Genomic DNA, 15,567 nt, shown 5'->3' with positions numbered 1-15,567 from the left:
AAATGCTACATACTTCTACAGCAGCTGCAAATACAGCTGTAGCGTTAACTGTGGCGTCAGTGCAGTGATGCTGTGTTAGATGGAAGGGCCACCTAGTGTTTGGCCTTTGATTGCCTGTGGCAGATGCTTTAGGAAGAATATGAGACTGTAGCATGTATGCGACTATGCAGAAATTCTCTCACACGCTGAGGGGAGGGAATAAACGTAAAAATCCACAGAACAGAGTCGGTTCTGTGTATTTCTAGGGTTTGTGATGCCCCATGACAAGGAGTTCCAAAGAAATGTATTGCGTGTTACTTCAACAGCATCACGGTCAAATCTGCTGTAGAATGGTAGTGATTAGCTACTTGGCTGTATTTGTCAACACTTCTGTTATTTCAGAAGTGAATTACTTCCATAAGATGTGCGAATACTTTGAAGGCTTTTGCTTCAGCTGTTGTTAAACCGCTTGACACAGTATGGATGTGTATGAATTTGAAGCGTAACTAGTTTTCAGCTTGCAGTAGCTCCAAGGAATGAGGCTGACTTTATTTTGTGGATCTTTTTCAAAGGCTTATGAGCCACAAGGTGAACACTTGCTTTTGAGTTGAAGGCCCTCATTGCTTCAGTGATAGCATTCAGGAACTGACTATTTAATAGAGCTTCCTGAGGGGAAGCTAGAGGTAGATGGTAACTCTCTTCCCTTTTACTTGGCTGCTTTCAAAAATTATCCCGATTCTGAGAGAGCATGGCATCTCATCATGCTGCATAACACACAACTTGAATGTTACTTTTACTACACAAAACAGGTATCTCACAGCCCAGGAGAATTCTCTGGCGTCAACCATTTGTACAGGAACCAAGAATTACCCTTGTGAGACTGCTTTCACTTTTTTAACACACCGACTCCTCTAGGCTATAAAATACTACATTATGTTACTAGAAGTCTATTTGAGTTTATTTGTATATTTTTGTAGCTCTTATGCACTAGGGCTACGGAAAATGAACTTGGTCCCTGAGAAATGGCACTAATGTAAACAGGATGCTTATCTCCAGTTAGCTTGAGGTAACTAAATAACGTACTGTACAGCGTTCCAGTAGTCTTAGCTGTTAAGAGAAACTGTATTTTGAAAGGGTTTAGTGAATAGAGGCCTCCTGTTAGCATCAGTTTATCTCTGTGTGAACTTAGAGATTTAGATTGAGCCCAGAGCTTTTTTTCCCCTCTAGAAATGAGAAGGAAAGTTAACCCCGTTACATTTGCACAGTTCTGCTGTGCTTTCTTTTCCCTTCTTTTTGACTGGATTAACTGGACTCAAGAACTTCAATACTGATCAAAAATGATTAGCTGCTCTGTAGGTGCCACCAACATTTGATAGATTGCATAACTTAGAGGGGGGAAATAGGGGAGCCACTTCATAAAGAACACTGACAAGTTTTTTGCATTATGAATTGTAACCTGGAAAATATTAATAAGGAAATTTAGAAGAAACTGCTCTTTAATTGGATTCGAAGGGAACAACTGTTTTCGTGCGGTGTCCTAGCTTTGTTAAAATACAGTAAGTGGTTACCCTCACCTTGTCTTTATGCTTACTCATAGTGTGGCGCTTACTGCTTGGGAGTAAGACCTTCAACTAATCATTTATTTTGAGAAGCTGGTATTTCATGTTTTTGTCTTATTTGGAACCGCAAGGGCAACTACAGCAAGTACCTCCGGTATGTCTGTCACACAGCGCAGAATGCATCTAGCAAAAGCTATGTTGCATCTGTGAGTTGTGGAACTTCACGGCAGAGTGCAGAAATCTTAGATAATTGCAGGTATTTTTAGAAAGGGAGACTGACCTATTCTGTGAAATCACCATAAAATATCTCACCAGGAAGACAGTGTACTTTCTTTGAATACTGTCTGGAACTACTTGCAGTAAGAGACTCCTTTTTGCCTCTTAAACCTTCTTCAGTCACTGAGGGAGAGATGTAAGTATATAACACAGGATGAGTCAGTGGGGTGCTACTCTTAAAGCTGTCAGTTCTGCTCACCTGCTTTGCTACCTTATTTTTACACAACTGTGTTAATGTCTGCTGCAATTACTACAAGATTCATAACTTGTCTACGTTGAGTTATAGCAGTATGGTGTGCAGTGCTTGTTTTTTATAGTATAATATTGCTTTAAACATATAAATATAGCTTTAAAAATTTAAATTACTACTACTGTGGAAGGCCTGATTAATCTTTCATACAGCTATCAGAAACATCAACAGGTTCTGCAGTGTCTGCCTGTAATGACACGAACCAGTCACAAGCCAGTAATGAGAAAACAGCAGTGACTGAGAGCATTTGCTACACTTTCTAGGAGTTAGGCTTTACTGTCCACTGGAGTATAGTCACCCTTCCACTGGAGTATAATTTTTTCTACTAGTAGAAAACGGAATGTTTAACTATACCCCTTCTAATCTTTGGCAGATGCTTTTTAGATTTATATAAAAATAACTATTCATAAGGAAGGCTGTTTGAAAACTCTCTGTAAACAATGTTGACGTTGCTGAGAATGAGTGGAGGTTCGTGACTCTGGAGATGGATGGGTACTTCTTCAGGGCGTGTCAGAACCCCTGTTTGCTTTTTGTGACTGATGCACTTCGACGGTGGGCTTTCACAGAACCATGTAGCTGGAGACCTAATAAACAGAGATCATGTATGCTTTTAAGACTTCTGGAAGGTATTAAAACAAAGTGCCAAATACATCTCCTTTAGCTTAAAACTAAAATGCCTTTTTTTGGCTTTTCATTCTAATAGGTGGCCATCAACTGCATTATGTATAACTTAGGCGAGTTTGAGACAAGTGACTGGCCTTCCAAAAGGGGCAAAGTTTGTGCTTTCATAGTTGCTGCACTGCAGGGAACTACTGTATTGCTTGATGTCTCATGAAGTATTCAAGTCTATAAAGTTCTGCTGCTGCTTTCAATTTCTTTTTTTTTGTTAATACAGCAGTCATAAAACTTACCGTGCATTTAAAGATACTGGTTTGGTTTTTTTGGAGGGGGAGCACATAAATTTTAATTTTAGTAGCAACCACTCCTTTCTTGTTTAAAAACAAGTTACTTCAGTTTAGTGTCTATGTTAAGTTGCCTCTTGTACCGCTTACATTAGTGGTAGTAGGCCATTCAGCTATTAAACAAGCTAAAAGACCCCCCCTGTCCTCTAATGATCACCCATGTGCTTGCTACTCTTTGCAGCTTCCATTAACCTTTGCAGCTTCAATCCTATCTTCTTAGTATATGTTTATGTGGGAAGTTCTGACACCTCCATAAGGAAATCCAAACCATTTCGATGAAGGGAATCCAGTGTAGCTTGTCTTGACAGACCTAGCTTTCAGGAAGTGTATCTAATGCCCTGCTCTGTGCCACCCCCTCCGGGGTTCAGGTGGTCCTTACCATCAATACAAAGTGAACAGGGGAGTGCTCTAGCACTCTCTCTAGCTGAGAGCTATGAAGATGGCATTCAGGAAAAGCTGTTCCAAGACATAAAAGTTAACTTTCTGCTCTATCATAATCTTTGAACAAAATCCCTTTCAACTGACTAGACTAGCCCTTGTGTGTGCCAAGAGGTCAAAACCTAAATCTCTTGAGCTGAAACAGTTAAGATTCATTGGTCTACTGTAACACTTTGAATATAGTTTTCATGTATGCTTCGGAATAGCTACACGGTCACAACCAGGGTTGTTTTGGGGTCTCTGTATTAACCATAAACAATTTAAGGCGATGACTTTGCAGTGAAGGAAGGGAAACGGGAGGGAAGAGTATGCATTACATTCACAACAAAAATGTCTTCCTGCTGCCTTGATACATTGATCAATTAAAAGGAAGTAATTTTAGATGAGATTCATTTTAGGTTATGCCAATAACTCCACAAAGTTCATTCAGTTGTTACACATTAAACAGTAGAAGCATATCTTGATTTCAGAATATGCATGTGAATTGTACTGGTACAGTTTCTGGCTTTAAAATATACTTTGAGTTGATCTACTGCAATTCTAAGACCTAGTACAATCTCTTCTGGGCACAGTGCAAATAAATTTCTTTTGGACAGAATGCAATTTCTTTCAGTGGTATAGCTGAGCAGAGGAAAAATCCTCAGACAGAAAGTAGCTGTTGCTAGTTCTGTTTAAACTGGCAACTCCTGCTCTTAACTTTGACATGAGAAGCATCAGAGCTGATTGCATTAAGCTTCCTTAAATGATTTTAAATCCTAAGTGGAAAAAACCCACACCCAAACGTACTCTATATGCAAGTATAAAACTTGTATAATGGAAAATTTAAAACATGAAATAGAACTTTGAAAAAACCTCCTCAATGTAACTACCTATGTAGGAAATGCATCCCTGTCTCAAAAGCATACCTCGTGTTTGATCTTATTAAATTCTACAACTGATAAGCATACCTGAACCTGTTGATCCTCTGCTTGTCCAAGACTGATTACTAGAATCCGTAACGGTGCAAGAACGGCGGCGCTGTGGATCTGGCTGAAAAGACAGTTCAAGTTATTTATCTTTGCATGAAAAAATCTAAACACCAAGATTATAATACAAACTACTTAAACATATGTATTTCCTAATTTGTAAGATGTTGTAAAGGTCTAAGTATCGCTTTTACAGGTTTAAGGAGGGTTAAATCAACCTAAAGTTCAACTCTAGAGAGTAGACAATACACTTTTATAACACTCTTACTTAGAATGATCACGGGGCCAGTTAAAGGCATTCTCACCACTTCTGGAAATTGTTCTGTTTCAAAATATACACAGAAACCAAATCAGCAGCTATTTAAAAGCTATTGTTAAAACTACAGCTTTTAAAGCTTAGATAAAAATACTTTGTTAGATAGGACAAGATATCAGTAGAGTAGGTGTTTCAATAAATTAAACCAAGAGCATCTGATCCTGAAACAGACTAGATATTAATAGTACAGTGAACTTGTGCAAGAAAGCAATGAAGACTATCCTACCCTTGCGTTTCTGAACACAGCTGTAGGAATGATTTCCCAATGTCTATGCAAAACATTAAAGCATCCTACGACAGTTCTTAAGCCTCCACAGGAGATGCTAGATTGGATGTTATACCTCAAGTAACACTTAGCCTTTTCCACAAGCATCTCAAACTTGGATTCTTCAAGAGAAGTGTAGTACCACCAGCTGGTGCTTGTAAGTGTAGTTCGGAGCTGTCTGTGGGGAGTACTGTGAGATTGTTACCTGTGAACAAGTGACTTGTCCCGTTTCTGAAGTGCCAAGCAATATGTTTCTGTTAACCTCTAAGTATCTAGTCAAGCTGTGAACTTAATGAATTCCCTGGCACTGATCACCTGTGACATTTGGTTCTGAAGTGTTTACCTATGTTAATTGTCAAAGCACCCTACTGAGTAACTAAAGATGATTTGGTATAATTTGTCATGCTTTACCAAGAATGCATTGGTTGTGTTAGGCCTGGAGAAATGATCAGGTAAGAAAAGCCGCTCCTGTAGCTGCTGGTGGGTATCTTCATCTGTTGTTACACTATGAGCTCGACTTGACGTCCCTCGAGATCTCTGTATTAAAGGATAACAGTTATGACTTTTTCTTATCGCAGTAGTACATTTAAAATAATTAGCCTAGGAATACAGGATAATTTTCAAGTCGATCGTTCTACATCTGCTTATGGGGAGGAAGAAAATTCTGGCATTAATTGGAATTAAAGCATTCAGCTCCGGGTGATGCTGTTGGTCAAAACTGATGCAGCATTGTTTTGTATCTATTTTGGTTCCTGTCACTTGGCAAGATAACAAACAAATGGAAACTCTTGGGTTTGGTAATTTGATCAGCAGGGATTACAATTTCAGACTATCCAGCAGTAAAACTGTTGTGCCTATTACCGTTTGCTTGTGGGATCCTGCAGTGCTTGCGTGCTCTGCCACAGCGGAGGTCGTAATAGGCGGTAGGAGATTATTGCGGCTTAGCGGCAGTGGGGAGGGCGAGGTCAGCTGCTCATGTGCAGTCGGACTGAAATGCACCAGTAAGAACAGAAAACACACCCAGTTCATATGCTTGGTATTGTGTAAACGTACAATACTGTCAGTTTATTTGGCGTTGTGTAGACAAACTGTTAAAACTAAGAGCAATGGTGGCAGTATTTTGCTGCAAGATGCTGGTGTTAGGGTTGACTACCAGAGACGATTTAAGAGTTCTGCAGCGGGTGAAGTTTGGCAGAAATCTTTCATCTATTAACACGAACTACTCATTTTCAGAATGTTTAATAATAAGCATATAGGCGAAGTGAGTCTGAGAACGAGTACGCCAGCAGAAATCCTGGTAATGGGTGTCTATAAAAGCTAGCTGTGGTTAAAAATGCACCTCATCCAGTGTATTTGGAAGCAGTGTGCTGAGCGGCTGGTACTGTAGAATCAAGGTGTGTGTACATAAAAGTGTCTTTGTGGGCAGTTACCATACAATGGTAGAATCTTGTCTGCCCATTCCCAGACACAGCTTTACTTTCTGCTCCTTTGTTCGTATCCTTTAGGATGAAGTACTGCTTACTGCTAACTTCAGTTAGCAAATGAAGATAAACAGCGAGCCCAGAAAACAGCAGCAGGCCGTATCTTAAGCAGAGCAAGTAGAAAAGCTACATAGTGCAAATACATATTGTGGCTCTATCACTTATTACAAGCGTCAAATGAAATGTCTGGGAGTAAGACAAGGCTTCTACCTTCCCCATATTTTGTTCAAGTATTTGAAGGAACAGGTGCAAGATGCTTTTAGAAGCCTTCTAAAGGGAGCTAAACAAATCTAATTGCACAAAATACAAAACTAATTAAGCATTAGTCACAGGAGGAATGTAAAATGCTAAGTATTCTATTTTCTAGATACAGCCTTTTCATATGAAAGCCTTTTCTTATGAAAGGTGTCTGTGTATTACCGTATGTTTGAAAAATGCTAGAAATGATCAAGAGGCCTTAGCTCTATATATGTTCTAGAGTTGACTGAAGGATGTTCCAGAAGAATACATTAAAAAAGCTTCAAACCAAAATCAGCATTTTGAAAAAGACTTTCCTAGTGCTCTCTACTGTTGAATTGATTGAAGCCTGAGGAAAGGCAACAGAAGCATAAAATATTTGAAACAGAAACATCACTTGTGAAGGGATGAGGAACAAGTCTCTGAACAGTGCATGACAAAAAATAACAGGCTGGATGAGCTTATAGGTAAACTGCAAAGCTAAAAGGAAACTGTCAATTTACAACACATGGAATATGGAAGTGTATTAAAACCTGCATTGTTTCCTAATACCCTTCAGTCCCTGTAAATGACTGCATTCAGTCAGATCACTATGCCAGACAAAAGTGAGATATTCTAGATGTGATTGTGGGTTCACTGAGCTCATAAAGAGTCCTTTGGCCAGTCATAACCTATCTAAGATGAGCACCTTTATAGCTCAGTCTGGGCTAGGACAGCAACAGGCAGTTTGACCTCCAAAAACTGTAGACTTTTAAGTTCATCTTGAAAATTTGCTACAGAGAAAGAAGGCTGATGTCAAGCAAGAGATGGTGGTATTTGCTTGTACTGGACAGACTGAGGTCTACAGTTTGTGTGCAAGACTACCTAAATGTGTATGCCATTCCCTGAATCGCAGCTTGTAGCACAGTAAACATCAACTTTAGCAACTCGGCTTTCTCAGGGGAGATTGTGCTTTAATGGGCAGTTAATTTCTTTAATCAAATAATACATGTTCTTTCTGTTTAAATGAATGCTTTTTGTGTAAGCTGGGTTCTCTAAACATGGTAACTTGCAGTGAGAAACTGGTTTTGAAACATACAATCGAGTTCCCCTGAAGACATCGTCCACAGACCCTGGGGTCCCGGTACGAGAGTGGCTTGTGTTGATGGGAAGCAGGGTACGTGGTGGTGGGTTTCGCCTTCTCGTGGAACATGACAGGGATGATGTGCAGAGCTCCAGGGGACGATTTGGCCACACTCTGGTAGAGAGGATGGAACTGGAGCCTGACTGTTTGTCATCCAGGTCCCTGACAAAAGAATTACAAAACCAAAAGAGGTATGGTCAACATGACAGATAACTACCCCGTTAGCAAAGTACTCATCTACACATGACATTAGTAATATTATGTGTGGATAGAGATGGTCTGTTTTCAATTTTTACATAACTATATAAAGTAATTTAAAGCCAAATTAGAAAAGAATAGGGGATGGAAAAAAAGAGCCAGTCTTTTTTTTTTTTTTTTTTTTACTTACTGGACTATGAACTTTCTGATTGAAGGTTCCAGTATAAAAGTAAAAATTAATCACAGAACAGATTAAAAAACCATACTGTAAAGACCAGTTTTCACAGCTGTAGCCTAGATCTAACACAAGTACACTTCTAGGAACTAAGCAAATCAGTTTCTCTGTCCCATTCTGAGCTTCATCTCTTTTCAGGACCTCTGTTAGTGCCAACAGTAATGCCACAGCTGTTGACTAAGTGGTAAACCAGCAGCAATCGAACAGAAAACTTGTACTGGCAGTATACTATTTTGTAGAGGACAAATAAATAAACAAACAGGAAAATAATTGAGAATTGCTTTGTCCAGTGTAGAAAGTTATCTCTCAGTATTTTGGGTTGAATCCCTCTCACCGTGAGAGTGCTCTACAACAGATGATCTGTAGTTCTTACAGTGTTTTCTCCATTATAGGCAGATTCCTTTGCTGTAACTGGATCCCGTGTATCACCATCAAGCCATTTAGATTACGTTGAGAGCCACTACTTGACCCTTGAGAGAGATTTACCTGATAGTTTGAAAAATAAGTAAGTAAATTACTATTTGGCAAAGACATATACATGTATTTACACACATTTTGCCCTCATAAATAATTTCAGAGGAGAGAAATTACTTTCTTCCATGACATCCAGATATATACTCAGTTATATTATTTCCCCATCTAAGACAGGCATCTTAGCATTCCTTTTTGCTTGCAAATGGTAGTGCTTAGAAAACATGTCATACTTAATATTTTCCATCTGAGCTTCTCATTTGCATGACAGGATCTTCCAACAACGGCTATAATCAGAAGCTTTACGAAACTCATTTTCAGTGTATGTTGACATTTTATGTCAAGAACGGAACTGCAATGCCCTTTCCCAGAATACAAACTGATCTGGAAAAACATCAAATTCCACCCACCGTAACAACAGCAAATAGAAAATACCAGAGCTTTAATCTCTCCGGCATACATACTTGAGGTGTTTTTCTCCTCTTTTTGCTTTTGCGGCCACATCTGGGTTTTGGGCACTACGCATACAGTAAGGGGAACACGAGCAAGAGGTAGGGGTAGAAATGAAGGAGAAAGAAATAAAAAGAAATAAGAAGGAAAGAGTTGAATTAAAATGGAATAACATAACACTTTGGTGCTCACCACTCTAGGAGCAGATTATTTAAAGCAGATTATACAGTCAAATTCAGCGTCTGAGAAAAAAAACTGTTTTACAACTGCACTGAGATTTGTCCTCTATTGCCTGCTGAGTTAACTATCAATAAGCCAGTGACAATAGGATCTCACATATGCAATACTCAGTCTCACAATTTAGTTCAAACTATTCAAATGTAGAAAGAACTACATCATTCACAAACAGTCACCACATGGCTGTCCAATACATACATAAAATACTACGTTTTAAAGAGAAAAGCAGGAATTAAAACTTGCAACTGAGGAATAACAGAACTCAAGTGTTAGAAAGGACAGTCAGCATTCACACAAAATCCAAACTAGTTATGTGTCTAAATAGTCCCCAGACATACTCCAGTCTGTTTGCTTAGGTAGCGCTGTATTGATTCATCCCTACGCAAACCAGCTGGCTAAAAATACTTACCAGATTTGATGTCACTGAGGGCATTTTAGTTTGTGGCACACGCGGTAACAACGCTGGCAGAGGATCAAACTGCAAAGGGCTTCCAGCATCTGCTCTGATTGTTTCTAGAGTCACAATATTTTTCTCATCATCTATGCAAAGCAACAGAGAATTCCAGTAAATACAGACTATTAGCATTACTAGTTGTAGACAGTGCTATAAATCCAATTTTTTTTTTTAGAATCCTCTTAGATGTTAAACTCTATTAAATCTTTTGAAGGCGTGTCTTACGCTGTTAGGAGAATAACCCTTTTTTTCCCCTCTGAAGAGATTATTCCCAGACACACAGCTCTATCTCATTGCATTGTTGCAAAATTAAGTAACTGAAATCCCCTTTTGAATCGTCCATTAAATGGTGATCCTTACCAGAGGCTGACCCTTCCCAGTGTCTGCAAATTAATTCTTCCATGCAGCCTAGGACTTCACTCCACACATCATCAAACACAAATGTGAGCACAGAATCCTTCAGGCAGGAATACAGAGAGAGAGCAGGAAACCCCAGTTTCCATCTACCAGAAGACAGTCCTGTTTTCCTCTCATGCAACTCCTCCTCCCTGTAAAAACATAAGCATTACCTGTACCATCAACACATTTCCTTTGTCTCCTATGTTTTGTTGCATTTAACAGGATTAAAACATCAGCTAAGGCTGCATTTCTGTTCTATTTTCTCTTAAACTGAAATAGGTCAAGGCACAGCTGGCCAAATAGCTTGAAGACATTACTTCGGGAGAAGTTTTGTATTTATCACACAGTATTATTTTCTGAGAGCTGACAGTTTAATAAACAGCAGTATCAAATAACAGTCTAATATTGAAAGAAGCAAGCTTCTGTACATTGGGCACTTCAACTTTTATTTCTTCCAGAATCTGCTACTGACCTAAATGAGAAATGACTGAGACAGTCACCTTATTACTGAACACCTTGGTTTCCCTGTACACAGTGACTATAAATGATACTTCATGAATAATAAATAATTTACAAAGGAGAGCAAAGTTCCACTTAAAAGTAAATATTAATAGTTTCAGTGTTATTTGTTCATCACATTGCTAAGCTCCATATCAAATGTCACTAGAGAATTCTGAAGACAAGGGAGAGGAATGTTGCTACTCACGACTGTTTAATGCCACTCTTAGCCAGCTACACTAACAGCCAGGAGGTGTTCAGGGCAAGGGCTTAATTCAGTTTTTAGAAAATTATATGTAATCAATAAGAGAGAAACAAAAAAACCCTAATTCACAGCAGCCAAAGGGTCTTTGCTGCACACTCTTCCACAATGCAAGAGGTATTCTGAAGTGTGAAACCTGGAAAACAACTGCTCAAAAAAGTTTTATGTTCAACTGCCAAAAGAAACTATAGAAGGGAGAAAAATACTGATGTGAGCACATTTATTATGGCTTTCATAACTGGTCCCTGAATTAGTACTTAACACGAAAAAGCTACAAACCTTGGAAAAATAGGAGATACCACTAGAAAAAGTTATAATGCATTTTACTATTATTTTGTAGAGATGGCAATATTATTTGCTGCAGCAATGTCTCTCTGGCCTGGTCAAAGCATGCCACCTACCAATCTGCATCTCATAGTCCATGCAGCTAAGTGGCTTTATTTATTAAAACCAGTTAAGTAGTTAGCAACTGACAGTACCATTCAGAGCCCTTATGCAGGCCATATGTTCATATTGTTGGGTTGAATAAAGAAAAGGAGCAAAAAGAATCCTCTTTATGCCACCCTTAATCCTTTCTTCTTCAGATAAAAATAGCAGTAAGAAAGCATCAAATCCACACGAAATTAAATTACCACTGAAAATCTGGAAAGGTACAATTCCACCCAAAATGCTAGTGCAAAACCAAAGCAGCACATTGCAAGTGCATAACAAACAACAATGAATTTACCTTAGTATAAAAAATAAATGGCATTTAACAAGTTTTATTAACTATACAAGTACATAGCAGGCTCTTAGTTATGATGGAATGAACTATTTAAAAATCAGGCACAAAAATGCCTAGTATGAAAAATTTAAAAAATTCAGAAAAATAATTTAGCAAAATTAGTTGTTCTAGGAAATGGATTGGGACAATCCCCAGTGCCTCAACAACCTCAGGTTTTTGAAAGGTCCCTAGAGGAAAGACATCAAAAATTAAATTAATCAAATACTTTATCAACTAACATCAAAACCAAATACATATATCTTAACAGCAGGAATTCCAGGACACTGGTACTAGTTGCTATTTTAATATTCAATACATACACATCTCTGCGGTCAAATGCTAAATATTCCTCCATTACACCTTCAGAGACGATTACTCCATCTTCATCTTCTTCACTCTCTGGAGAACACAAGGTCGGAGACTTGGAATGGTCAGCCTTTTTGTGAACGGGAGTAACAGAAAGAGGTACCTTCTTGCCAAAAACACTAAATCTGAACAGGTGACAGTTTTCAAAAAGCAGAAATGAAAATAAGTTGTTATTCCACTTCAAGTAGCAGCATTTGGTGAACTCAGAGACTGAGAGACAACATGGTAGTTAGGGCCAGGCACCAGGGTGGCCAACGAATTATGCCTCACCATACAAACTCTTTTGGTTTGGGTATTTTTTGAATTCTTGCTAAGGAACTTGAAACTTCAGAAAAAAATTCTAAGCTAATTAGAAAGCATTCTAAAACATTAAGTAATAAAAGTAGTACTAATGTAGTGAGTTGTATTTTTGAAGTTCTATAAAATTTAATAGATAATTAACAATAAAACCAGCTGAAATACTTCTCCTTGAGAAGTCAGTAGCGGGCAAGGTATTTCTGTTTGCTGACTGGTTTACTGTAGTTAGCAACAAGCACAGCTACACAGTCTTGCTATTCTGAATGTACTACTTTCAGTTAAAAAAACAAACAAACAAAAGTGTGCTGTGTTCAAAACTGAGCCTAACAGAAAGGAGTTAGGCGTCACATGTTAAGAAGCCTATCACTGCAGTCAGCTGAGAGCAAAATTACCTTCCCACCTGGGTATGGTCTGGGTTAACCGCTGGTACTTACTCATTGGAATCTTTTTCTTGTGGTGAACTTACATCTGAGGAACCTAAACTGCCAGAAGGTGAACTTGAATACCATCCATACCCTTCATCTGTGGGGATCACTATCTGCTTCCCCACAACCCTGCCATAGCAAAAGCAAAGGATAAATAAATCAGAAAACGCTGAAAGTGAGACTATTGAATTGTGTAAGAACACACAGCAGCAAATCCTAAAAATTCTACTGGGAAGCTATGTGGTTTTCTTGGCGATAGTTAAACGTGGTTTCAGTTGCTTTCCTTGGTACAGATTGCTTCAAGTCAGGTAAATACAGTAAGAAAATTTTTCTTGGTTTTTTTATGCTCTGCTAATTCTAAGACTTCTAAATATGGACAAAACTGTCAAGTACACGTAATGAAGGTGTAAAATTTAAGTTTCCAGATAGCCATAAGGACCACTGAACCAGAGTAGGAGGATTTTAAAATTATTTTAAGCTTTTAGCTACACCACACATCTTTTCTAAGAGAATTTTGCTATGTTATGGCCAAGTCAGCTGCAAGTAGCAATAATCCTCTGGCAAGGAACCACATGTGAGATAGCAGAATGTTTAGTAATGGCAATGGCAGATAGACTAGCGGAGCGATCTTTTTATCTCCATCTGCAATATAATTGCATAAAACCACCCTGCTACTAAAGTTGTTTTAAAACCAAGTGTTTCCACCCCTACCCTTTTATAACTCTGTGATGGTACTAGCATTAGCCTATTAATAAAATACCTGAGATGAGGAAAGTTGGCTGTCCACAGGTGGCATTCTTCCCGCAGTCCCTCAACATGCACATTTTCTTTCTGCTCATAGAGAAGCTCATCAATTTGTCTGAACATTTGCTGAACTTGTTGTGTGGCAGCTTTATCAAATTCCTAGACAGGAAAGTTATCCCATAAATACCTAGTCCATAGCATTCAGAGAGGGTTTTTAATTGATTTTTTTTTTAATAACTGAAAAAGACAACTATTTGTTTAAAACTTAGCAAGACTGATTTAAACAGTTCTATTTCTTTCACATAGAAAGACATTAACTTCCAGTAATTTTCCCTCCGAGATGACACAGACTGCTGTTAGGACTGATGGTAGCTACATAAAAGGCTTACATTGACACAAAACTATTAAAATGTTTTGAAATATCTGTATTTTTACATGAAGTTAAAGACATAGTTATTTACATAAAACAGAACAGGAAGGATAACATTCAGTGACATTTTAATGAAATGGAAAATTTGTTGCTTGCAATGTCCATAGACAACAGCAAAACAAAAAGCAATGCAGATGGGTGTGGAACACTGCAAAAGTGAAGGATCTTCAGGACCTTTGTTTCATGTTGTCATGTAGCTAGAAAATGGGGTCGGTTCTTGGGTAACTTAAACAGTTCCATCTCACCTCACAGAAAGCAATAGCACACTTTGTTCTGGTGGATGGGGAATAAAACAAACATTTCTAGATGAAAATAATGTTTTAGGGACTTTCAGTATTTTGAGAAACATACAAGTATGCAGAAGTTTGATAAACTCACACCAAGTGTCTCAAAGTTATCCACTCAGGTTTGGGATTCCACAATAACAGCATTTATTTTCTTGGACACATACACTCATGCATTAAATGATTTGCATTTCCCAAGTTTTAGATGGAAATGCAGACTATTAATTGAATAATAAGAGCCTAATATGTTTTGATCTGAGAGAAAGGAAAGATGGGGAAGAGGTAAAAAATATGTTCTTTCTATAACCACTATCACAATTTTTTGACAGATCCAATCCTCATTTTCATCCTGAAATGTACTTGCAATGGCATTTTAAATGTCCTTCTACTCAGTGTCCTACATTTGGTTTGGATGATTACGTACTACTCACATCATAGCCCCAAGAGAAGGCGGAGCTGTCTTTGGTGGAGGTGTTGGCATAACTCTGCCTCGCAGACCACGAATTCCCATGGTCAGCTGAAGTAACGGCAGGGTCGTCTGATTCGTTCCAGATTTCAGACTCTCTGAAATGCACATGTTGAGGAAAAAAAGGAAAAAAAAAAACCCAACAATACACATGGACAAATAAAGTGGGTAAGTAAACTCTTCTGTGTGTACAAAAAAGCATAGATACATCAGAAGAGGTTGTAGCAACGGTTAAGAGTTTTCACAGGGTAAATACGTACTTCAGAGGCATTTAAGCAGAAGCCACAGTACACAAGTAATTGTAACAACTGTAACAACTATAACTCCTAACACCCTCAATGACACAGGAAGCCTAGAGGTCAAGCAAAACGTAGATTTTCCAAAAAACATCTCAGTGAAGCTGCAGACTGTTTCTAGTCCTGGTTCTGCACCACTCACCAATTATTTTTGTCTTTTCTCCTCTTGTTTCTGCCATAAAATTAGATGACCCAGGCTATTTGCGAGCTGGGAACAGAACACGGCTACACACTTTTTATTATTTCCGAAACAGGAAGGACACGTTCCGAAATGGTACAGATCTGAGGCAAAGCCTAAGCCTACCGACCGTGCTGTTCCTGGACGGGTAACACCGAGGCGCCCGGCTTCGCTCCCGTCGCCAAAGATTCCCTTCGCGCCGCACCGCGTACCTGGCGATCCGGCCGTGGCCGTCAGCCTTGGCTCCAGCTGGGCGCGGCTCC

General features: G+C 38.7%; 1 protein-coding gene across 1 annotated transcript; it reads right to left on the bottom strand.

Moving 5' to 3' along the window:
- Window positions 1–2,464: 2,464 nt before the first annotated feature.
- On the bottom strand, window positions 2,465–15,393 carry FAM149B1 (family with sequence similarity 149 member B1). The gene is given in 14 exon segments (XM_075423200.1): window positions 2,465–2,617; window positions 2,620–2,648; window positions 4,412–4,493; window positions 5,422–5,547; window positions 5,872–5,998; window positions 7,807–8,013; window positions 8,658–8,770; window positions 9,220–9,273; window positions 9,852–9,982; window positions 10,257–10,444; window positions 12,139–12,309; window positions 12,916–13,035; window positions 13,667–13,809; window positions 14,796–15,393. Coding segments are annotated over 14 exon segments (1,881 nt in total). The 5' UTR covers window positions 15,033–15,393.
- Between the last annotated feature and the right edge of the window lie 174 nt (window positions 15,394–15,567).

The sequence above is a fragment of the Opisthocomus hoazin genome, chromosome 6 (genome assembly GCF_030867145.1).
Source record: "Opisthocomus hoazin isolate bOpiHoa1 chromosome 6, bOpiHoa1.hap1, whole genome shotgun sequence".
Lineage (NCBI taxonomy): Eukaryota > Metazoa > Chordata > Aves > Opisthocomiformes > Opisthocomidae > Opisthocomus > Opisthocomus hoazin.
Note: the sequence above shows the minus strand (reverse complement) of the source record. Positions and strands in the feature narration are given on the sequence as shown.